This window comes from Eubalaena glacialis, chromosome 14 (assembly GCF_028564815.1).
Source record: "Eubalaena glacialis isolate mEubGla1 chromosome 14, mEubGla1.1.hap2.+ XY, whole genome shotgun sequence".
In the NCBI taxonomy this organism is placed as follows: domain Eukaryota; kingdom Metazoa; phylum Chordata; class Mammalia; order Artiodactyla; family Balaenidae; genus Eubalaena; species Eubalaena glacialis.
Window position 1 is genome coordinate 19,030,081 of NC_083729.1, and position 23,793 is coordinate 19,053,873.

The window sequence follows — 23,793 nt, forward strand, 5'->3', positions numbered from 1 at the left end:
TGGCCCTAACTTCCCACACCTCTAGCCTCTACTACATTTGTGTGTGTGTGTTTTTCTTAAAGACCCCCCTCCTTCTCTTGTAAGACCAGTGACACCTTGAAGGGTACATTCTATCCAGGGTCTAGTTGTTTGCAGTAAATGGATTCCCTCAAAGCAGTGAATTTCAAAATATACAGTAATGGCTTGTAAAGACTTACCAAGGTATACATAGGCATGGATAGTTTTAAGGGTCTCAACTTCCAGATTCTGAAGTCTATATGTACTCTTTCCAAAAGTTTATCTGCCTGAGAACAAGCCTGCATTCATATGACTTCTTATCCCATTTTTTAAAAGAGAGGCATATCTTTCAACCTGGGTGTGAAAAATTTTAAGGTACCAAATAAAGGAACAAATAAAAATACTGGCTTTTGAGAGACTTCCTTTAATGAAGAAGCAAGAAAACTTAACCCACAGGTCTTTCTGTATTTCCCTGTCATGTATATTTTATTTTACTGTAATTAACTGATTTAATTTAACTGATTGATTTAAAGGCATGCTACAGAATCAGGGTACTTGGTCTGTGTTGGGTTGCTTTGAATTTGGAGTAGCTAAAGCTATATAATTTAGTGATGCTTCTTTTATTTTATTTATTTAATTTATTTTTTAATTTAAAAAATAAATTTATTTATTTATTTATTTATGGCTGCGTTGGGTCCTCATCGCTGTGCGCCGGCTTTCTCTAGTTGCTCAGTAGTTGTGATGCACGGGCTTAGTTGCTCTGCGGCATGTGGGATCTTCCCAGACCAGGGCTCGAACCCGTGTCCCCGGCATCGGCAGGCAGATTCTTAACCACTGTGCCACCAGGGAAGTCCCGATGCTTCTTTTAAATATAGCTGGAATGTTTTCTGGTACTGTCAGAATTTCAAAATATAATAGCTATAATCCTCTGATAACAGTTTTTTGTGATTGCTTTCAGATTTGGTGTGCTTTATTTAATATGGTGGTTAAAATCTATTTTATCAAATAATATCCTAAAATTTTCATTTCTTATAAGACCAACACTCATTTTATCTTAATGAATATTTGATATTTTTAAAAATCTATTAACAAGATACAAACTTATTTAAAACTTGCAATGAAAAATTGTAGGTGTCAGCTTTAAAATGTTCAAGGGGTTATGTGGTTTTTCAGAACTCTTTTAAGGAGTATATAAACAAAACTGCTTGAAGATCACTGCCTCAGAGCTCCTAGTCAGCCATTATTATATATAGTATATTTTTTGTTCATATATATGTGTATATATATATTTATCTTTACATGTACTGTAAATTCCTTGAGGATAGTAATTGAGTGGCATAAAGTGCTTGTTTCGTGGACTAATGAAGTAATGAGCAGGGAGGGGGGAGGCCAAAGACCCTGCTATATAAATCTAGGTCACTGGAAGGATGGAGGTGCTGTCAGCAGAAGATGGAACATAGGAGGAGCAGATTCAGAAATGCAATTGATGAGTTCAGTTTTGTTCATACTGAGTTTTATATACTGGTAGTCCTTTCAAGTAAAGATGTATTACAGGTTGTTGGAAAAGTGAGACAACAGCTCAAGGGAGAAGGGGATTTGAGGTTGGAGAACTAAAAGAGTTGTTCACTTTGGAAATGAGAGTAAAAGCATAAGAATGATTAGATAGGCTGAGGAGAGAATACTGGGAAAAAGAAAAATACTGAGATGAAAGGTTGTGCTATAAAATTTAGGAGGTGGGAAGGAGAAAAGGAGAAAGAAGCAGTAGTCTGTGATTTGCCAGATATCAGGAGAGGAAAGGGTGACAAGAAGGATCAGGCACTATGCCAGATACAGAGAACTGAGAGGAGGCCATTGGATTCGTTGACTAAGGACATTCCTGCCCCTACTTTTAGTTGGCTCTGAGCAGGAGGAGAGGTAGTTGAGAAGGTCGAATCCAGTAATACTCTTCTCATCCAACCTTTTCATTATCGTTTGGTACCCTTAGTATTTACTCTCATCTCCAGGTTCTGCCCCAGGATAGCTTTGACTAAGAATGTTCCTGCAGACAAATGGGCCACTGCATTAGCCCTTCTCAGATATATTAACACAGGAAACCCTTTTGTCCTCTTGTTAGTAGTGCTTTATACCCTAATCTAAATGTTTGCCATACCGATTTCTTTTACTCAAAACATATTTCAAAATCCACATTCTCTAGGAAGATTCATTCTGATTAAATCAGGATCAGACTGATCCTTTCCATTAATTCTTTGTGTGGCTATTTGCATGCTGGGTGTACTGGGTATGTTAGTTACGATAATGGCTCTTGGTTTCAGACAACTGAAGCCACCCCGGAAAAGGATTCGTTTATTGAGGACTTACACCGCTCATGAAATCATTGGGAGGTCTTAAGAAACAGGACTGAATTTCAGAAATAACTCCCAAAATCACAGTGTAGAATTGGCTGGCCAAGGGATGTGTTGTTTCTGCTATGATCGGGAGACTGCAGGATCAGGAAGCTGCTGCTCCAGTGGTTGGCTTAGAACCCCACCAGCTCTGCTGTAATCTGTGCCAGCAAAATGGATGCTCCTCACAGGGCCAGTATCACCCAACCAACTTTTTTTTAAAGATTTTTTAATTATTTATTTATTTAATTTATTTTTGGCTGCGTCGGGTCTTAGTTACGGCACGCAGGATCTTTCCTTGTGGCGCACAAGCTCTTTGTTGTGGTGCGTGGGCTTCTCTCTAGCTGTGGCCTGCGGGTTTTCTCTTCTCTAGTTGTGGCGCGCGTGTTCCAGAGCGTGTGGGCTCTGTAGTTTGCAGCACGCGGGCTCTAGTTGAGGTGCGCAAGCTCAGTAGTTGTAGCGTGTGGGCTTAGTTGCCCAGTGGCGTGTGGGCTCTTAGTTCCCTGACCGGGGATCGAACCCGCGTCCCCTGCGTTGTAAGACGGATTCTTTACCACTGGACTACCAGGGAAGTCCCCCAACCAGCTCTTGACTGGGGCAAGACTAGACGGATCTAAGGCACCTGCCTGCTACCTTATGGCAAAGGAGACTGGGAAATGGGGTGTTTGGGTTCTTTCTTAGGAAAAGCATTTTACGTTTATGCTTGTAAATGACAATCTCTGTAGCTTCTTTTTACATTTAGAGTATAAGCCCTAGGATATAGGGAATACTTTAAACTTTGCCTAGCTGATTCTAGGGTCTCAGTAAATAGTAAACCAGTCTCTATCATAGTTTCAGCAACTCTGAAACACCCAAGAATGCACACCAGTTTGCAGTAATGATATTTTGGACAATATATGTAGCAGTCAATGTATAACAATGATTTCTGTATAAATGCAAGCTAGTATTGTTTTCAGAACATCCTCTCACACCTGTTATCTTATTAAAGGTTAAAAGTAAAAGTGAATTTTAACGAAAGTAGTTTTGACTTGAAACCCTCTGCAAAAACTCCTCATCTTCTGGAATCTCAGGAAGAAGAAAAAGCAGTTGTTTACAAGTAAGCCTATTATTCCATAGCTTTGTTCTTCTTTCATTTAACATGCTTGGCTGTGTTTTCATCCCCTGCCATCATTTTAAGTTGCTGGAGTCAGTGCCAAGGAATACACCGGGCTCTTGTGGCTGGACATCAGGCATTTCCCACCACTGGGAAAGGTGGCAACTTTCCTCAGCTTTTTCTGGTTTTAAAGAACAGACAACTGACACATTCAGAAATAACAAGCATAGACATAGAAAAAAGTTGTTAACAACTCATATTAAACTTAAAGGTTAGGAGGTTTTTAATTGAATTGGAGTGGTAAAAATGGAATTTTGGACTAATTCTAGTGGGTAGTAGCTGTTACAATATTGTACCCAGAGTGAAGAGAGGTTATAAGCAGAAAAGTGGTACATACTACTGTGTGTGTAACATGGCAAATCATCTCAATTTACTAGTTAATGGAATTAAAAGTAAGAGATTTCTCTGCATAGTTATATAACTGGTTAAGTATCTGATTAAAAGTAATGAGATCCCTCAGACATTGTTTTCTTGTTTTTTTTTTACTTCTTTTTTTTTGAATTTTTGAATTTTATTTATTTTTTTATACAGCAGGTTCTTATTAGTTATCTATTTTATATATATTAGTGTATGTATGTCAATCCCAATCTCCCAATTCATCCCCCCCCAACACACATACACTTTCCTTGGTGTCCATACATTTGTTCTCTACATCTGTGTCTCAATTTCTGCCTTGCAAACCGGTTCATCTGTACCATTTTTCTAGATTCCACATATATGTGTTAATATACGATATTTGTTTTTCTCTTTCTGACTTCACTCTGTATGACAGACTCTAGGTCCATCCACGTCTCTACAAATGACCCAGTTTCGTTCCTTTTTATGGCTGAGTAATATTCCATTGTATATATGTACCACATCTTCTTTATCTATTCGTCTGTCGATGGGCAGTTAGGTTGATTCCATGAGCTGGCTATTGTAAATAGTGTTTCAGTGAACATTGGGGTGCATATGTCCTTTTGAATTATGGTTTTCTCTGGGTGTATGCCCCTCAGACATTGCTGAAGGGAGTGTAAACTGGTGCAGCAACTTTGGAAAACAGTTTGTCAGTTTCTCAAAGTGTTAAACATTAAATTACCAAGTGACCAGCAGTTTAACTCCTCGGTTTCTGTCCAGGAGAAATGGAAATACATGGCCACATAAAGGCTTGTGTATGAGTGGGTGTACATGGCACCATATTCATAATAGCCAAAAAGTGGAAACCACCCAAATGTTCATAAAGTGGTGAATGGATAAACAAAATGTCGTGCATCCATACATGGAATATTATTTGGAAATTAAAAGGAAAAGAAGTACTTACACATGCTACAACATGGACGAACTTCAGAACTATTATACTCAGTGAAAGAATACAATCACAATTTTTATTCTATTTATATTTAAGTGTAATGTTCAGCAAAAGCAAATCTATAGAGACAGGAGGTTGATTATTGGTTGCCTGGGGCTGGAGTTGGGAATGGAGAGTGACTGTAAGTGAGCATGAGGTTTTGGACTGATAGAAATGTTCTAAAATTAGATCGTGGTGGTGGTTACACAACTCTGGAAATACACTAAAAATCATTGATTTGTGCATTTAAAATGGGTGAATTTTATGGTACATAAATTATATCTTAGTAAAACTTGATAATAATAAAAAAAAAGAACCTAGCAAGGCAGAAGGTAAGTGAGCTTACATGATGTTTAGGAGGTTGGCTTACAATTCCGTGTTCCTAAAAAGCCCGAAAGTAAGCTGCAGTAGTTTCCCTTTCCTCATTCTGAATAAACTCAGAATTTGTTGAATAAGTACAATGTGGCAGAAGCCAGAGGGCTCTTAGAGATGCTTGATTCTGACATGTCCAGCAGAGAGAACAACTGGTTGCCTCATGAGGGTCTTTTTAGTGATTTAAAGTAGAAACAGATAACTGTTAGAGATGGTGCTGGCCATTGTGGACTTCTCAGTGTTTCTGAGGTGTGGTTTAACACTTTGCTGCTTTTTTGAATGGGAGCTGAAGTTGAGGGATAATAGGAAGTATTGAAATTAAGCCCTATTCACTTGGTAGCTGAAGGCCTTAAAAGATGGAATGCTTTAGCATCACTCTTGTCTGTTAGGCTCCAAAAGAGTAGTAAGTTCCTCTGCAAGTTCCTCTGCAATCTGTAACTGCCATGGTCTCATACATACTTGTATGAGTCAGCTTTTAGGATAATAAACATCTTAATCCTATTTAATTTTTATATATTGTATAAAAGGAGAGGTTTTGTCCTTTAATGTCTTTTATAGCAGAGTGTGACTCAGATATGAAGGAGAATATTGCATTGTTGGAGTACCTAGGGACTTAAACTAGAGGCTTAAACTCATGAGCTCCCCCTGGAGGAAGGAGGAAGATTATATTTTCTTCCATGAATTAGGGAAGCATACCAATTACGGCATTGAGGTGGAAGAGGCATATTTGTCCTTGATAGACCTTCCCAGGGAAGCCACAGTGGACACCTCTGTGAGGGGGTCATATATGCCAGAGAATCCTCACTCAGCTATTTGATTAAGCAGCAATGAAATTTCAGATGAAAATGTTACTAGAGCAAGGTAATGCTATTTATTTGGGTTTATTTTTCATAAAAATGTGTAAATTCATATAGAACTCACCAGCTTCAAATTTAAATAAAATAGTAAATGCTACAATTGAGTTGATAGGATAATTTTTTCCTTTCTGGTTCCTCCCTCTGGAAACACAGGGTCATCCTTTCTGGAAAAAGAACCTCTGTGTTATCAGGAGGGATAGAATCCAAGTCCCAAAGAGGCCAACTCTAAAGGGCACTTTTCTTCCTTGAACTTTCTCGAGCTAGGAGGTAGACAGGGATAGGACCAGGTTGCGGTGAGAGCTGGTGTAGTTCCATTTTGTAATACACAAGGCAGCAATTGCTGATACCAAAATCTGAACAGCTGGGAACAACTTCTCTGTATGGCAGTCTTCCCAGAAGACAGGAGGCAGTGGGCCACCCTCCCTACCCTCTCCCCCTGCCAAAAGGGAGTGAGAAGAAACTGAGGCAGGTTTCCTTGATTCAGAGGGAATGAAGAGAGTTGCCCCTGGCAGCTGCACAATAGAGGTGTCCTCTAGAAGCTGGACTGTAGGATTTCCCTAGCTCCCTCTCCTGATTTGCCCTTCTTCCATCCCTCCACCATCTCTACCATCTCTCTACCACATTTACCAGTTACCACACCCAAGCCAGGCCCCAAATTTTGTTCCCCTTAATTTACCCAAGAAAGGCAAAAATTTTCAAAAGGACCATATACTAAAGTAGTAAAGTTTAAAAAGTAAAATAAAAGTCCCCAAATGTAAAATGTATAGAAATCTAGTTGTTCACAGAGCACAGATTTCTCATCCTAAGGTGACTATGGTTAAACTTGGTGCCATTTGACTTGTCTAGGCTAGCCTACTGCTTCCCGGTCTAGGGGCCACTTCGCTTCAGTTCTCTTCTCTACACCCTGTGTCCCGAGTCTCTGGAGTGTAGCTTCTTTTAGGAGTGGATTTGAAGGAGAAGTCACAGCCTATCCTCCCCATCTCCCAGTTAGAAATCAATAGGGAAATGATTCGTTTGTCTGAGTCTACAGTCAATCTATCATTCTTCTTTTCCGACTCTATTTCCCCACTCCTAAAGGATAAGGGAGCTACTTTTTTTTAACTCACGGTAAATGTATTAAGACTTAATTTTGTGGTTTCACTCCTTTTACTGTCATGTTTTAGTATCCTCCCATGTGCTTGCTTGCTTTCTTCCTCAAATTTTAACAAGAACCTTCTCTGAACCAGACAGTGTTTGAAAGGCTGGAGACTAGAGGTAAACAAAACAGATAAATCTCTGATCTCAAGGAGCTCACATTTTGATGGGAGATAGACAATAAACAGGCAAATATATAATATCACTTGAGCTAGTAATAAGTGCAATGAGGAGAATAAAACAGGAAGTTGCTGGAGAACTACCCAACCAAATGGGTTTAAATGGAAAGTGAGGGAAAAAAATACAATAAGTTGCTTTGTAATCATACCCTACACACCCTTCTTATGTACTGTACTGGTTATGGGTCTCTTGATATAACCAGCCCCAAACAGGATTATTCTTTTTTCTTTTTGGCCACACCACGTGGCATGTGGGATCTTAGTTCCCCTACCAGGGATCGAATCCGTGGCCCCTGAAGTGGAAGCACGGAGTCTTAACCACTGGACCACCAGGGAAGTCCCGAGGATTAGCCTTAATTTTGCACTTCTGCCCCTCTTCCTGCCAAATTTCTCTTAGTTCAGTGAATAGGACTATAATCCAAAAAGGACCCCCAGGATAAAAGTCTAGGAGTCATTTTTTATTTCTTGCTTTCACTCAGTTCCCGTGTCTTATAGGTAACGAGCTCTGTTAGCTCGTTCACTTCTCAGTTCTTCACTACTACCACTGGTTCAAGTTTCTGTGATCTTACCTGGCCTATTGCATTAGCCTCCTAACTCGTTTTCCTGCTTCTACTCTCGCCCCTGTATAATCAGTTCTCCATGCAGCACCATATTCTTTTAAAAATGTTAATTAGATCAGAATTCTCCCCTACTCAAAACCTTCTAATGGCTTCCCCTCACACCTTGAATTTTATTCTAACTCCTTATCATGGCCTCTAACCTCCTATACGATTGGGCACCTGCCTCCTCCCCACCCTTATCACCTGCCTTTCTTTCCACGCTCACTATGTTCCTTTTCTTGTTCTGTGAACACGCCAACCTCACTCCCATCTCAGGCTTTTGCGTCCGCCAGTCCGTCTGCCTGGAACACTCCTTCCCCAGATCTCTCCATGTCTCCTTTTCTCAGGTCACTCAGACTTCTGCACAAACATCATCTCTCCAGAAAAGCCTTCTCTGACTTCTCTACTTAAAATACTCTCCCTCATCCATTCCTCCACCCTCCCACCTCCTTTACCTGTGGAGAGGTAGGATCCAGGACTTGAGGTCAGGACAGTCCATCATTATAAGAGGAAGGAAGGCAGAGGGCATAGACTTAGATGAAACCAGCTTGGTGAATTTTGTGAAGGAAGATTGTTTACTTCTGTTTACTTTGTTTTCTCATGTAAGTCAGAAGGTCATCCATCAGCTGATAGTGAAGGTGGACAGAGATTCAGAGGTTTGAAAAGACAAGGGAAGAAAGGAACCTAGTATTTTATAAATCACAATAATCCTAGTGTAAATTAGCACTCCAGACATATTGACATCAGAAAGCAGGACCATAGGGGGTCCCTCAAATCATATCACACATCAGTGCTCTACCCCACCTATAATAAGGTTGGCTCTGTCCCGGAAGCTCTTTGTTTCTTAATCCAGATAGAGTGAGGAGAGGCTGAGTCAGGAGATTTAGGTGGGGACCCTGCCTCCAAGTCATTTAGCGCCAACAGGAGGGCTAGGTTTCAGGGAGATCAGCTCAGCTAAAGCAGAGGAATTCTTTCTGCTCTTGTAAGCCCCTCATCCCTGTATCAATTACACTTTTCTGTCATTTTCAAAAGGTTTTAGCAACCAAGGAGCACACACCCTGAGCCTTGACTGGTAAAAGAGGACACAAAAGAAGGCTGCTTCAAAGGAAGCCATCTGCCAGCAGGAATCATTCAGGATGAGGACCAAGAAAGGCACTCAAGGATTGTTCTATGTCTAAGAGCATCTGCAATAAACTTCATCTTTGAGTCCAGTGTCTGTATGATAATTAAGAAATGACAGTACTGTATATTGACAGTTATTGCAAATGTATTTCCCCCAGGAGTTAAGAAATGTTGCCTGAAAGATACGATAAAAATACTAATAGCTACCTTACTTAGCGCCCATCTCAATTCACTTGCTCTTTCCCTAAATTGTCAGGCACCCTTAAAATCCACACCCACATATTCTCCCCAGGTTACTCCAACGGTCTTTAGAAAATTTAAAAATTCATTTTGATTACCCACGTGCTGATTCTGAGTCTGCCAAGTTACAAAAATTCATTTTGATTACCCCTCTGGCTCATGTTGAGTTTGACTCCTAGTCACAGAAGACTTAGTAGGACCTGGAGCATAGGAGGAGAGACTTCTGTTTTCCTTAGGTAAAAGGGGCACTAAAAATCAGTCCTCGCTTCTACTTGTAGCCCTGGATCATACAGATAAATGGTAAGTTCTCTTTAGGATTAATTTGCATGACCTAAATTTATATATATGTGTATATATATATATATATATATCTTTTTTTTTTAAATCAACAGAAACTTACTTTTTTATTTTTAAACTTTGGGTTTATTTATTTATTTATTTTTATGGCTGTGTTGGGTCTTCGTTTCTGTGCGAGGGCTTTCTCTAGTTGCGGCAAGTGGGGGCCACTCTTCATCGCGGTGCGCGGGCCTCTCATTATCGCGGCCTCTGTTGTTGCGGAGCACAGGCTCCAGACACGCAGGCTCAGTAATTGTGGCTCACGGGCCCAGTTGCTCCGCGGCATGTGGGATCTTCCCAGACCAGGGCTCGAACCCGTGTCCCCTGCATTGGCAGGCAGATTCTCAACCACTGCGCCACCAGGGAAGCCTATATGTATATTTTTAACTAAAACCTGGGGTGGTGTCGGATTGGACGGTTGAAGGCCCGACGGGTGAAGGCGCGTCGCGCGGAAGGGCCGGGGTGGCGGCTAGGCAGAGCCAAGGGTGGAGTGGGGGGCCGGCTCCTTCCTCTCCACGCCCCCTGTAGAGAGAGGTGTAGGGGGCTTGCGGGAAGAGGGGCTGGGGTCTAAGCGTACTGCTTTAATTTGTTTTTAGAGGAGCTCCCCTTCCCGTCCCAGAACAGTGAGTCGCCGTGCCACCGGCCCCGGAGCGCCCCAAGCGCAGACCCGAGGTGGGGAGCAGAGGGCGGGCCTGCGGCCACCCGCAGCAGCCCCTCAGCGGTGTGGCCCAGGGGGGCCCAGCCCCGGGCAGACCCTGAGGCGGTGCCTGGTTGGGTCCTTAAGGCCACGGGTCGGGGAGCCTAATCACCCCCTTTTTGAAACAGGTTTAGGGGCCCCGAGGATTTATTTTTTGTTTTACTTACCGGGTCTACTAAGTGGCAGAGCAAGGATACACTGCTTTCTGAACTCGAAAGACCTCACTTTTTCAACTGTAATCACCTATCTGCTCAATTTACTCTTTCTCCCTTCGGGGATTCTATTATTTATGGCTGCCACGAAAATGTCCAACTATGATAAACATTTTGGGCCAGAACAATTAAAAAAGTGGCCAGAACCCGAGTCAGTTGCTTTGATGGAGGTAAAATTATGTAGCATTTGGGGGCCGCCTTTGGGTGGTGGGACATAAATCCCTTGAAATTAGGATCTATTGTGTCTTAATCACAGTTTTCCCCAGAACTAGAACCGCGCCTGGCATAGACTTGGCTCTTAAAGAATTCGCCGAATGGGAATGGCCAGGGATCGCATTTGGCCCAGGGTGGTTGTAGTGTTTCCCGAGGTCACCGCAGCGTCAGGACAGCAACAGGGCGGGCTGTGGGTAAACAGCAGTCCCCGAGCTGCCCTGCGGGAGAGGCGGGGGAAGCCAGGTCTGGGCTTGCCAGTTAATTCTTGATACTCCAGGGTCTGGTAAAGCAATGATTTTCTCATAAAGTTTCATTATTTTATAGAGAGAAGCTCTTGGATATTTCCTTTATTTTACCCCTTTTACTGTGGTGGCAGTAAGAGTGGTGAGAGAGTGTGTGTGCGCGTGCGTGCGCGTGTGTGTGTGTGTGTGTGTGTGCGCGCACGCGCACAGAAACATGGATTTCAAAAGTGCTGCTAGAAATCATTAACATCTTCCTTATATTTTCTGACAAAATCACCAAGAAGGAGCTATCAAAAACTATTTCCTTAAATGAAAAAAAGGTGGTTCAAAAATCTGACATACAACCAATAGTGTGTATAACATTTGCTAATAATGTTAATAGGATGGCTAAAAAAATGTGATTTCTCAAGATGATTGTTAGTGTATGTTTCTACTTCAGATAAATTGATTTATTCTAAATTTGTGTTGTATTAGGGGAAAACATTTAATTGTTTTACATGATTTTTCAATTTCCATCTTAAAATAAGTGTAAGAAGGCTTTATTTTAAAGCAAGAGTCTGTTTATATTATCAAGAGAGTTGTATTTTGGAGAAGACCCTAGTTAGCTGTCTGAATATCATTTTAGATTTCATGTGAAGCTGTTAAATATATGGGTAAAAATACAACTCTCCCTTTTGAGATTTCTCTTATTCACAGATTTGGTATTTGAGTTTGAGGTTTAGTTTATTTTGATGCACTCATTGTGGCAGAACTGAAAGACGAGCCAGAGATTGAATAACATAGTTTTAAGAACCTGTATCAATTTACACTAGATAGTTCTTTTAGGTAACAGAATTTCTCTTCCAGATGCTGAATTTTTATTGCCTTTCCATTTGTCCCTACTTAGTTCTGTAAGAGTAAAAGCTGGAAGATCAGTTCATAGTGATCTAAATGAAAAGCCCTAAAGTAAGGATTTAAGTGCATCAGCTTTACCCAAACTCATAATGGAAACAGCAAGTCCCTAGATGTAAGACCATCTTGGTCCTCAGCCAGGAGTTCCCAACTAATTGGCTCTGGACCCGTTGAACTAAATCAAACTTCTGTAGTTTTGACTTATAAATAGGTTTTAACTTATAAAGAGACCTAGCAGAAGTCAGGAAACTTCAAGGGCTTTTAAAACATACCTACAGACTGCCTATAAAGAGGCTTCATTTTATAGAGGCTTCATTTTAATTAGTAAGCTTTCTTGGTACTTTAAAAATAATGGTGTGATATAAGGGATTTGATTCAAAATAATCTGGTTGGGGGGCAGGGGAGTGAGTAGGGATTTGGATGAAATAAGATCGACTCTTTAGTTGATCATTGTTGAACCTGGGTGATGGGTTCATGGAGAATTGTGTTTGAAAATTTCTGTAATAAAAAGTTACAAAATATGTTTTGAGGTACAGATGTTAGATTTACACTCAAACTGTTGGTAAGATACACTGAGTTTTGTCACTGGTTTGTTTCTTCAGGATCTAAATGCTAATACTTAATTCTGTAATTTTAGGCATTGGCTAGAGAAGACATTGATGAAGCTGTATACGTGATATTATTTAGAGAAAATTATGTTGCGAAGGTAAGAGTTGGCTACAGAGAGTGGATTCCAAGTGTGTTCTAGGTAAGCAAGAGTGATACAGAGCAGTGTGGCCAAGAGGATGTTACCATGTCAGAGAGATTCATTTTTCTGGGAGAATGAACCTCCTCCGAATCACCCATTCACACTACATAGATCTGAGATTGTGCCATCTCCTTGCAGAATCTCTAAGAGGTTAGGAGTCCCAGATCTATCCTTAAGGGATCTGAGAGATTGTTCTCACTGCTCCCCGTCTTTGTCCTGGTACTGAATAGAAATTCTTTCCTAAAATTTACCTCTCGCTCATATGTTCCCACATCACAGTGGGAATATGTAAAGCCACGAGAGAGGAATTAGTATTTAAGGATAATGACCAATCAGTACTGATCGTTACTATGGAATTAATAAATTTAAGGAGGTTTTCATCTCAATGAGAGGGATTGAAATTTGGTGTATAATACGTTAACATTTGTACGTTCTCATTTGAGCATCAAAAGAGGTAGGTGGGTTTACCCTCCTTTATAAAAGAGTCAGAGAGAGAGAGGTGCTGACGCAAGTCTAGTGCTCTTTTTCTTCTACCACTTTTATCATAGTCTTTACTGATGATGAAGGCTGGAGACATGGAATGGTGACCAGGGAATGCTTTGAATTCTTAAAAAGAAGCAGGAGTTTTCTGAGTTAGGAGTGGTTTGGATGTGGTTTAATCTGGAGGCACAGTTGTGGTGTAGAACTGTTCATGGGTTCTTTCTGCTCTGTGCTCTCAGGTTCTCTTTCTGAAATTTATACTGTTCTTCAAATATCTTATTCTATGACTTTGCAGCCTGAATGTGCTGAGAGCTTAGGAGTGGGAACAAGTGTTCCCCCCGCTTATTCAAATGAAAATAAATGGAAAACTTCTTAATAATTTGTTTTCCTTGTTTGTATCACTTCCTTAGAGATTGGATACGTATTTTCAGCATCTGGATGTTTTTAAGGAAAGAAGAAAAGAGTTGTTACATAAAAAATGGACTGAAAATGTTGCAAAGCCTCTTCAGCAGAGAATTACAGAAAAAGTAATTTCATATAAAGGGTTGGAAAAAACAAAACAAGAGAATTCTGAATATTTTTTAAAGCACACAAATAAAACGGTATGAGAATTTTTTTTTTTTTTTTGGCAACTTTAGAATCACTGGAGCATGGGGTTTTTATTTTTATTTATTTTATTTATTTATTTTGGCCGTGCCACAAGACATGTAGCATGTGGGATCTTAGTTTCCCAGCCAGGGATGAAACCCGTGTCCCCTGCAGTGGAAGCACGGAGTCTTCACCACTGGACCACCAGGGAAGTCCCATGAGAGTTTTTTTTTAATGAAGCATTATTTGAAAAGTTGGGTCAGCATTTTCATTTATGCAAAGAGTCTCAAATTTATTTTTGTATCTAAGATGAATTCATGGAACTGTAATACAACCTACTGCATTTTTAAACCTGAAATTCCAGGTAGAGGGAATAGAAGTGTTGATTTGGAACTAGATTTATCAGGAATGCTTTTAGGTAAATGTTAATAGAATAACAGCTTAACCCTTAAGCTGTTAACCCTTAACCCTTAACCCTTATGGCTTAAACCATAAGAACATTTATTGGTTAATAAGAAATAGAGGGATAGGTGGTCTCATGGTGGGTTCTGGCAGCCTAACAATGTCATTAATTATCCAGGTTTTTTCCTGTTGTTCTATTCTGCTATACTGAATATTTTCAGTTTATGCCCGTCACCCTCATATTTGAAAGCACATTTGGTTGCTTATAGCTCCAGGTATTAGGTCTGTGTTCAAGGCAGGAAGAAAGGGTGAGAAATGATGCCAGGGGGTCCTTTTCTTACACCTCATCTCATCCTTTGATCAGGAAGCAAAAAGAGTCCCCAGAAGCTCCTCGCAGATTTCCCCTCAGGTCTCATTGGCCATAACTGGGTCACACCCCAAGTCCTAGCTAAAAGCAGAGCCAGGAAGGAGTGTGTGCCTTTCCAATCTCTCTAATAGGTTGTGGGCGAAGGAGAAGAGGTTTCCATGGCTGTTGAGTTAGCCAGCCATTAGGTGAAGGGATCACCAGTTTATACCCTCTGTTATTCAGTTTGGTTTTACAAAACAAGAACAAAATTTTGGTTTCTTCTATGGAAGATTTTTCGATTTTAACTTTGAGATCAGGACCTTCTTTTGAAATTAAGGCCCACCTAAATTTCCAGGTATTTAGCAGAGATCTAGAGTAGTTTGACTGGAATGTTAGAGCATTTAGGTATATTTACTGAGCAAAATTTCTGGATGTGTATGTTAACTACTTCTTCCTAAATGCCCTAAGAGACAGAGCTCAAGGTTGAATCCAGGTCACTTTGAAACCAAAGTGCAACGTCTTACAAGTATGCCCAGAAATGTGATCACACAAGTGTAGGATGGGGAAGCCATGCCTTAGAAAAGCCATGTGTTGAAGTCCAAGAGATTTAAAATGACAGTAAATTCAATGTGAGTCAGCCATGTGAGCTGGCTTCCAAGAAACCATCTGAGCTCTTAGGCTGTATTGAGAGGCGGTGCTTCGAGTGGGAAGCATCAGGCCCAACCTGTCCACTGGGGATAGTCACCAGTTACAGAACCTTTAGAAGAGGGTGGAGCTGGACAGCACTTCACAGGAGCGAAAGTGGAAAGAAGTACAGCATATTTAGCCCAAGGCAGAGATGATACAAGGGGAAATGAAACCTTTAAGTGTACATATTGTAAAAGACTGACATGTGGATGAAGAGTAGATGTGTTTTGTGTTGCTTCATGGGGAGAACTGGCAGTGACAAGGCAGACTTCAGCTCTGTCCTAAGGACAAGCTTTCTGGTGGTTAGAATGACCAAGAGAGTACTGCCTAATGCAGCAGAAGGTTCTCAGACAAGGCTAGTGGACGACTTGAGACTAAAGCTGGATGATTACTTCTCCCAGAAGGTGGTGGACTCACTGCAATCTCAATTACTTCTGAGGTTTCTTCCAACCCTTTGAATCTATGATTTTATATAAGAAATGGAATAAAGTATTTGGCTTTTTTGAGTCTTGCAAAAACACGTTTAAATGTAATGCTTTGCTCTTAAGTGTACTTTTTTTTTTTAAAGGAAATTATATTTGGAGACTTTTATGATCCTGAAGTATACAATCCTTTTTATATGACAAAAAAGGACTCAAATTATGGAAAGGTAAGTAAGTTTCTTACTTTTACCTATTTATTCTTAGAAGCTCTGGGGTTGGGGAAAACCTGGTCATTTTAGAAGTCTCATAGTTGTTCTGCATTCATTTAAAAAAAATTCACAAAAGCATTTCCTCTGAGTTTTAGATTAGGAACCCAAAGTAATTTTGACTACTTGGGAATTGACATTGTGAAAAAGGCACTTGCATGTGTGTGATAATTCGTCCATTCATTCATTCATCCATCCACTCCCATTCAGCAAACTGGAAGCCCAGGAGGTAGGGGAAGATAAGTGGACAGTGAGTGTGACGAGAGCGTCACAGAACCAGCGCAGGGAGAGCTCCTTTCCAGGGGAGGTGAAAGGAGGGATGCAAGAACGGCCACCCAGGGAGCCAGTAGTTGAACTTGTAATGAGTCTTCACATTTTAAACCGACAATATAGGCGTTAAAATTTTGAGATGTAGGTTTCAGGTGTTTTACTCCTGTGTAGCAAAAGTGACCATCTGATAATACTATTCATTAAAAAAATGTGTGTGGCTCTGAAGAGAAAAGTGGTTTATTTTGCTTCTCCCGGAAACCAAGGCAGATCATGGTTGTGAAGATAGGAAGGTTCTTTTGGCTCTGGGGGACTCACTGTATTGTGTTGGGCAGTCATTATGCTGTCTCCTCATTCAGTGGATGTTGTCCTTGCAAATAGCATTGGGTCAAGGTCAAGTATGTGGGGAAGTAAACAAGGGGAAATAGTCCCTCTGTCTAAAGCCTATACTTAGGATGGGGGAGGAGAAAATCTCCTTCCTCCACGACCTCTGTAGCTGGTCCCTGACCCTCAGCACACTGATGTTCTCCTGCCCCGCGGTTCTCACGGGCCCTTAGAGACCAGTGGTCAGCCCCCAAGGGGGCGCTCTTCCTCCCAAGCCGGCTTAGGGCTCTGCCTTGTGCTCCTAAAGCACCCGAGCTGACGCCTCTCATGACAAGGTGGTCGTTGTCTATGACTTGTCTGTTCTAGACTGAGAGATCCCCAAGAACAGGACCTTGCTGGGATGCAGCACGTGGTGGCATTAGCAGATATTTGTTGACTGATGCAGTGATACTGTAGAACTCTGAACAGGAGTATGTGTCTTCTCTTTGGGTGGCCCTTGCTCCATTCAGCCACTTAAGGCTCAGTGAAATATCCTAGTGTGAGGCAGGTGGCATTTACGCTTCCCTTGCTCTATATGACGTTATTCCTGGGTCCTTATTCTCAGCCGAGTTGGTATAGAGTAAGGCCACACTCGAATGCTTCAGACAGATTTAAAATGCTTAATACAAACTGTACTTGGGTCCTCAAAGAGTCATTTTCTCGCAGGTTACGGTCCCACCGTTCTGTGATCCTCTGTTTAGAAGACAGCAAGAGTTGGATGAAGAGCGGAGGGCTGTTTTTCAGTACAAGACGGGTACTTTGTGATCATGGGGCTTTGTCTTCAGAGACTTCAATTGTCAAGTGATTTCCTACCCCAAGAGTGACTGGAGTTGACTTTAAGAGTGTTGATTTAGATTTTTATCTTCCTGTAGGAAAACGATGTACCTTAAAAGAATTTAAAGAACTAGAGAAGGCCAGGCAGTATGCCAGATTGCCCCAGCTGACTTTCAGTCTCCACAGAGTGGTTCCAAAAGAGCAGCCCAAAGCTTCTGCAAGGCCTGTGGGAAGCAAAACTCGTAGCAAATGCAGGTAAAGGTCTTTTTGCTGTGTCCATAGTTTTGCCTTTTACAGAATGTCATACAGTTGGAATCACACAGTATGTAGCCTTTTCAAGATTTTACTTTCATTCTTAAAGGCTGTTCTCACAGGATTAAGAATGTTACGTTGGCAGATATTTTCTTTCAACATATATTATATCCCCCTGTCTTTTGCTCTTTCAATTGCCCATCCTACTGTTGTTCCTTTGAAGATAATTGTCTTTTTCTCTGGATGCCTTTAAGATTTTCTTGTTGCCTTTGATTTTAGTAGCTTTCCATGATGTTTCTAGATGCAGATTTCTTTTTATTTATCCTACTCAGGATTCATGGGTCTTTTTGTATCTGTAAAGTGATATCTTCAATCAGTTCTGGGAAGTTCTCATTCATTTTCTCTTTGATTGTTACCTCTGCCATATTCTCTCTCTGCTTTCTTTCTGGTACTCCAGTTAAACATATTTTAGATTTTCTCATTGTGCTCCCTGTCTCTTACCCTTTCTTGTGTATTTCCCATCCTTTTTGTTGCCCCATATTTGATACTAGGTGTTTTTACTAATTATCTCTTCAGTTGTGTCTAATAATCTGTTGTTAAACCCACCCACTGAGTTCTTATTTTCAATTGTTTTATTTTTATAGTTCTAGCGTTTTATTTGGTTCTTTTTCAGATGGGTTTTGGGGAAGGCTGTCTATACTCAGGGCCTGGGGGGACCTATTTCAAGTGCCCTTGTTTGACTCCCCCCTTCCCAGGGTGGGGTGGTGTTCAGAACAAGGTTGACTACTCACCTTCCAGGACAGCACCAGGCCTGGGAGGAAAGATCCACCAAAGGTATGCCGGGGGCATGGAGGAGTCAGTCCCTGCTACCTGATGTTGGCCAAAGCTCCCAGGGCACAAAGTAGCCAGAGATTGCCAGCTCATTCTGGAAGGGCTCTTTCCTCTCTGGAATTGTTTACACTGCTGTCCAAAGACTTTAAAATATGAATTTTGTGGGGCTGGGAGGAGGTGAATTCTTTTTATTTTTCTCTAGTTTTTGCAGCAGGAGTGTTAGTCTGTGCAGACTTCTAAATTCTACAAAAAAAAAAAAAAAAGAGAGAGAGAAAGAGAGAAAGAGAAAAAAAAAAAGAAAAAGTCCTGTTGTGTTTTCTTGGTGTTTCCTTTTTATCCCCCATCCTGAGTTTTGCTGGAATGAACAACACTGCTTTGTTTCTGTTTTCTTGTGATTTTGGAAGTTTTATGTTCTATTTCTGGTTTCATGGTTTCTTTATCAGTTTTAACAAATATTTTTATTTAAATGTCAATAATTATATAACTCCCCATCCCCTAGCAAGACAAAGACTTTATATTGCTTTATTTCCTCATCTCCCTTCTCTGGCTCCTCAGCCTTTATAGATGGTTATAGCTCCTTAACTGGTATTCTGCCCTTGGGTCTGTCTCTTCTGATGGACTCTCTACCTCTCCATCTTTTTGAAGTGATCACCCCTCCCCAACAAAAAACCCTTCAGTAGCTTCCCATAACCCTTCCAATAATGTCCAGACTCAACATAGTACATAAGATGCCCTCTGAGCCCTGCCACCTTTTCTGGCTTCTTCTAAAAAATCCCCACTCCCTAAAGAAAAGAAATATACTAAAGCACAGAAATATCTGGGTCAAGTCAGCACTTGAGAGGATTATCACATGATGATGTACCTCTACTCCCCCATTTGCCTCTTGCCTCTGCAGGAAGCCCCTTGAGGGCAGGGGCTGCTAACTTATCTTGGTGCTCCTAGCACTTACCTGGAACATTGTAGATGAGTAAATGCTTGTGGGATGAATGAAGGAAGGAAGGAAGGAATGGAGGAATGAAGGAGGAGGTGATTTCTCTAGATAGGCCTGGGCTTCCCAGGGCAGGAGTGGAGACAGCCCTGGGAAACATTCTGAGAGGACACTCCTGGAGGTGCCTCAGGTGGCTGTTCAATAAAGTAAGAAAAGGACTTAAGAGCAAGGTGCCTATGTTAGAGACAGTTTGATTACAAAAAGCAGAGTCCTTCTCAAGTTAAAAAAAAAGGCAAGGGGGCCTGGGTATGTTAGAAAGCATCAGTCTGTCATGGAAGCCACAGTCAGTGTCTCTGTCTGTTCAGGCTGCTATAACAGGATACGAGACTGGGTGGCTTATAAATGACAGAAATATATTTCTCTCAGTTGTGGAGGCAGGGAACTCCAAGATCAAGGTGCCGGCAGATTCAGTGTCTGGTCAGGACCTGCTTTCTGGTTCACACTGTGGAAGGGGTGAGGGAACTCTCTTAGGCCTGTTTTATAAGGTCACTAATCCCATTTATGAGGTCTCTGCCCTCATGACCTAATCACCTCCCAAACGCCTCACCTCCTAATAACATCACATTGGGGGTTGTGTTTCAACATGTGAATTTTGGGGGGACACAAACATTCAGACCATAGCAGTCAGGAAGATAGGCCACTTGAGGGACCACGAGGCCGGTCCTTTCCTCTTTGGGACTATGTGGCATTCGTCATAGCTTCTCTTTGTGAACCTGCTTCCTTTCTCTTTCTCTGCTTTCTTGTGCATGTCCTGGAAAATGGATGCCTTGGTCCTGCCTTTCTGGTCTGAGCCCTCTAAGGCTGCCTGAAGCCCCTCTGTCCCAATTACAACTCTAGGGACTGAGGCTCTGGGCCAGGTGCCTCAGCCACAGCCTGAGAAGGTCACATGACTTACTGCCTAAGAGTGGCATCAGCAGAGGTGTGGGTGGGGCAGGCTGATTGATTGACAGCCACCAAGTGACGTTTTCTCAGTCTCTCTTTTTCATAAAGTGAGTATTGAGTTCATTAACTTAATTTTCAGACAGTTATTGAATGGTACAATTCTGTTTATACTGAGTTAAGATAAATTTTTTCTACTTTTCTTTGCAGTCCTGAAAAGCTTGTCTGTGCAGAAGAGAAATATCCGCCTGATAAAGAGAAAACGACTAGTGACCTAAGTCAGACTGTTTTTGAAAGGCAGTTTTATTCCTTGAAGCTTGGCCAGGAGAGTAAAAAGCATGAAAAGAAGAGTCTGGTGAGCAGAGATCTGGGGGGGGAACAGGGCTGGGATGGCAGAGTTGTGTAACATCCGACAGATAGCAAGCAGAGTCCAGAATCCATTGACAAATCCCTTCCTCTCAGACAGACTCCGAGGGCAGAACAGGCAGTAGTAGCCAAAGAAGGGAGTGAGAGAGAGGAGCCAGAAGGAGGATTTACTTCATGCAGAAGAAGTGGTGGGGTCTCTTCTGGGCTCAGTACTGCTGCATGGACAGGCACCCTTCAGCAGGAGAGCCTTGGGTGAAGACACTCAGAAAGGAGATTGTGGGACCCCGGACCCCACTTCTGGGGGACAGATTGTGCCCTCATAAGGTGAGGGGAAACCTGGCCAGAGGGGATCTTCCCTCTAAGATATCCTCAGCTCTTTTTTTCTGAGTTTTTGCTCTCCTGCCATTTTCCTACCATTTACTGCTTATTACATCCAAACCAGACCAAAAATTTTGTTCTCCATAGTTTGGTCACAGTAGGTGGGAATGTTTTGAAATGAAATTTATACTAAAAAAAAAATTAGGGCAAAATGATAGTTTATATATATGAAAGGCCTTTACATGAAGGAAATTTCCATGCACAGATTTCCTACCCAGAGCTCACACCCCGGTTGGCACAGCTGACAGCTCACGGTCTATTTCCCCTTCCATCCTCTCTCCCACACCCTGTACCCTAAAGCCTGAGGGTTAGGATGCTTCCAGGGAAGGCTTCGGGCACTTGGTAGGTAGTGGGTTCCTGCCGTTCTGAGCGAACTGTAGATTTTTGCGTCTCTCCTTTCACTCACCAGCCTGGCTCCATCCCTCCACCACACACAAAGCACGGGGGGCTGTCCTTCTCTCTAGCTTGAAAACCTTGTTAGACAGGTATTTTGTGACCCAACTCCTACCCAATCCCGTTGTTCTCCTGTCTGTCCAGAGAGAAACGGATGCCTCTTATGTGGTAAGTTACCTCTGAGCGTAATTCTATCTGAGAGCACGGGGAGCCAGCCCCTCAGTCAGGTTTGAACGTGACTGTGGTCAGCCAGGCCCTTACGGTAGGGCAGCCTAACTGTTGCTCCCAAGAGATCAAAAAGTGGAGTGTGGGTTACGTACACTGGAAGTTTATTTTTTGCTCCCGTACCAGAGCCGGTGGGTCAGCAGGTTGGCAGGCCGTCCCTCTTTCATGCAGTCTTTCGGGCGCCTGGCTGAAGGAACATTTCTCATCTTCAGCACTTGGCTGCCAAGCTTGCCCCAGGAACTCATTCCTGTCAACCTGAAAAGGGAAGAGGTCATGGAGGAGGTCTGCCCTGGGGGTGTAGGTGGGCCCCCAGGACCAAGTCACAAGGCGGCCCCTAACTGCAGGGGGTAGGGGGTGCTGGGAAGAGTAGTCCCTGCTGCCCAGAGCACAGTGGCAGGGAGAGCTGGCGTCTCATGGACAGCTGGTCATCTCTGCCACACCACAGAAAGTTAGTGCTGTGTGGAGTCCAGAGACACAGGAAGCCCTGTCTGAGAGGTGCAGACCCCAGATAGAGTGAGGCTAAGGTGAGGGGAGGGCTGGCTGGGAAGCTGCCTGGAAGATGAGTGTCAGTTGGAATCAGCCGGGAAGTTCCTCCCTGTCCCGTGAGCCCCTCTTCCCCACCCTACACTCAGCTCTTCTTTCAACAGGTTTTAGGAACCAGACGGCCCAGACCCAGATCCTGGGCGGCTGGGGAAGGCCAGCAGAGGCAGGGGTCACAGCCCGTGGAAGGAAGAGTGATGACAGCAGAGGTCCTAGGGCAGCACCTGGCCACCCCCGGAACTGCGCCCCATAAGGGGCTGTTTGTAACAAAGCTTTGCTGACCTTTACTTTGCAGTGTCTCTACAACAGTTAAAACGCTGCCAACATTTTTTCTCTCCAGAAGTGGAAAAACAGAAGAAAGAAATAGAAAGTAGAAGATCAGCAGTTTGCTTTGCTCAGTGCAGCTCAGCCTGACCAGCCAGACTTTCCCTAAATTGAGGAATATCCAAATAATAAGTTACTGTTTATTGAGCTCTCCTTGTGAATCAGGAACTGCGTGAGGTACTGTGTATTCATTTAAAAAATTTCCCAGCAAGGTAGTATTATCACCTCCCATTACACAAAGCTCAGAGGTTTGGTAACTTGCTCCAGGTCAGCTGCACGGTTTGAAAGTGGCGGTGTTTTCTATCCCATGTCCAGTCCCTCTGGTGCCAAAGCACACGGTCATTCACCAGGGCGCACGCTCTCCTCGAAGCCACTCGGACTTTGTGATGTTAGACTGCTCAGAATTTGGGTCCCCTTTCAGAGGGTGGAGCTGTCCCGCTTGCCCACCTGGGCACCCTGATCCTGAAGAGCACAGGAGGGGCCGGCTGGGCCCTCCTCCAGCCACTCAGTCCTTCCCCCGGAGGGGTAGGTAGTGTAAGGTAGTCCCTTCCTCGCCCTTAAGAAATCAGGCTCCCGTTTTTGTCAGGAGAGAATGTGATTTCTTAAGGAGCAGTGCCATGTTCCTCCATCAAAGGGGGTGACTGGAGTTGCTGGAAGTACTGCCATTAACTATCCTCTGTAACTTCATAGTTGTCTGACTCACCTCTTGCAGTCTCCTCTGTCCTAAGTCCCACAAGAACGCTAACATATCTAGACATGGAGACATGGCACTAGCCACAGTTCATCCCAGTGAGGAAGTCCCACAGTCCCAGGAAAGGATTATCCTATAGCTATTGTCACAGGTAACCCCAGGACTGGTTTTAAGCCTGACCCATCAGTGGCAGCTGTATGCTTTGAAAGTCAGCTGGTCAGAGGCAGACTTGTGAACATCAGCCCACAGCTGCCTCCATAACCAACACAGCTCGAGTCTCAGAAACCTGTAGAAGATCAGCAGTTTGCTTTGCTCAGTGCGGCTGAGCCTGAGCCTGAGCAGCCAGACTTTCCCTAAATTGAGCAACATTCTTAGTTGTCTGGGTTCAGATATTGAGTGTCTCTTCCTTTGACACTGGGGCATATTTCTTTTAGGTCTGTGTTTTAGCCCATCAGTGCCCAGGGTCAATACCTGGAATGATGAATTTTTTTTCCTTGAATATTCTGAATTGTTTTCCAGTTTTTCTTTGTCCAGTGATTATGTTTAGGCAGAAACAGGGGCTATGGTGGGGGGACATTTGAATCCTTCCTTCTAGCTGTTAGAGAACACCTGCTCCCTGAGAAATCAGGGC

At 42.6% G+C, this 23,793-nt stretch overlaps 1 protein-coding gene across 2 annotated transcripts in view; it reads left to right on the top strand.

Moving 5' to 3' along the window:
- LOC133074779 (protein FAM228B) overlaps positions 1 to 23,793 on the top strand; it is a 64,895-nt gene that overhangs the window by 32,471 nt on the left and 8,631 nt on the right. The window contains exons 3-9 of one of the 2 annotated variants that reach the window (XM_061168752.1): positions 12,590 to 12,658; positions 13,591 to 13,782; positions 15,772 to 15,852; positions 17,188 to 17,275; positions 17,394 to 17,550; positions 20,456 to 20,600; positions 22,255 to 22,648. In XM_061168752.1, the coding sequence (XP_061024735.1) occupies positions 12,590 to 12,658; positions 13,591 to 13,782; positions 15,772 to 15,852; positions 17,188 to 17,275; positions 17,394 to 17,550; positions 20,456 to 20,600; positions 22,255 to 22,428 (906 nt within the window). In that variant the 3' untranslated portion in view covers positions 22,429 to 22,648. Of the gene's footprint in view, positions 1 to 9,031; positions 9,662 to 12,589; positions 12,701 to 13,590; positions 13,783 to 15,771; positions 15,853 to 17,187; positions 17,276 to 17,393; positions 17,551 to 20,455; positions 20,601 to 22,254; positions 22,649 to 23,793 lie in introns of those variants that run through there. The other variant, XM_061168751.1, reaches the window with a different exon arrangement.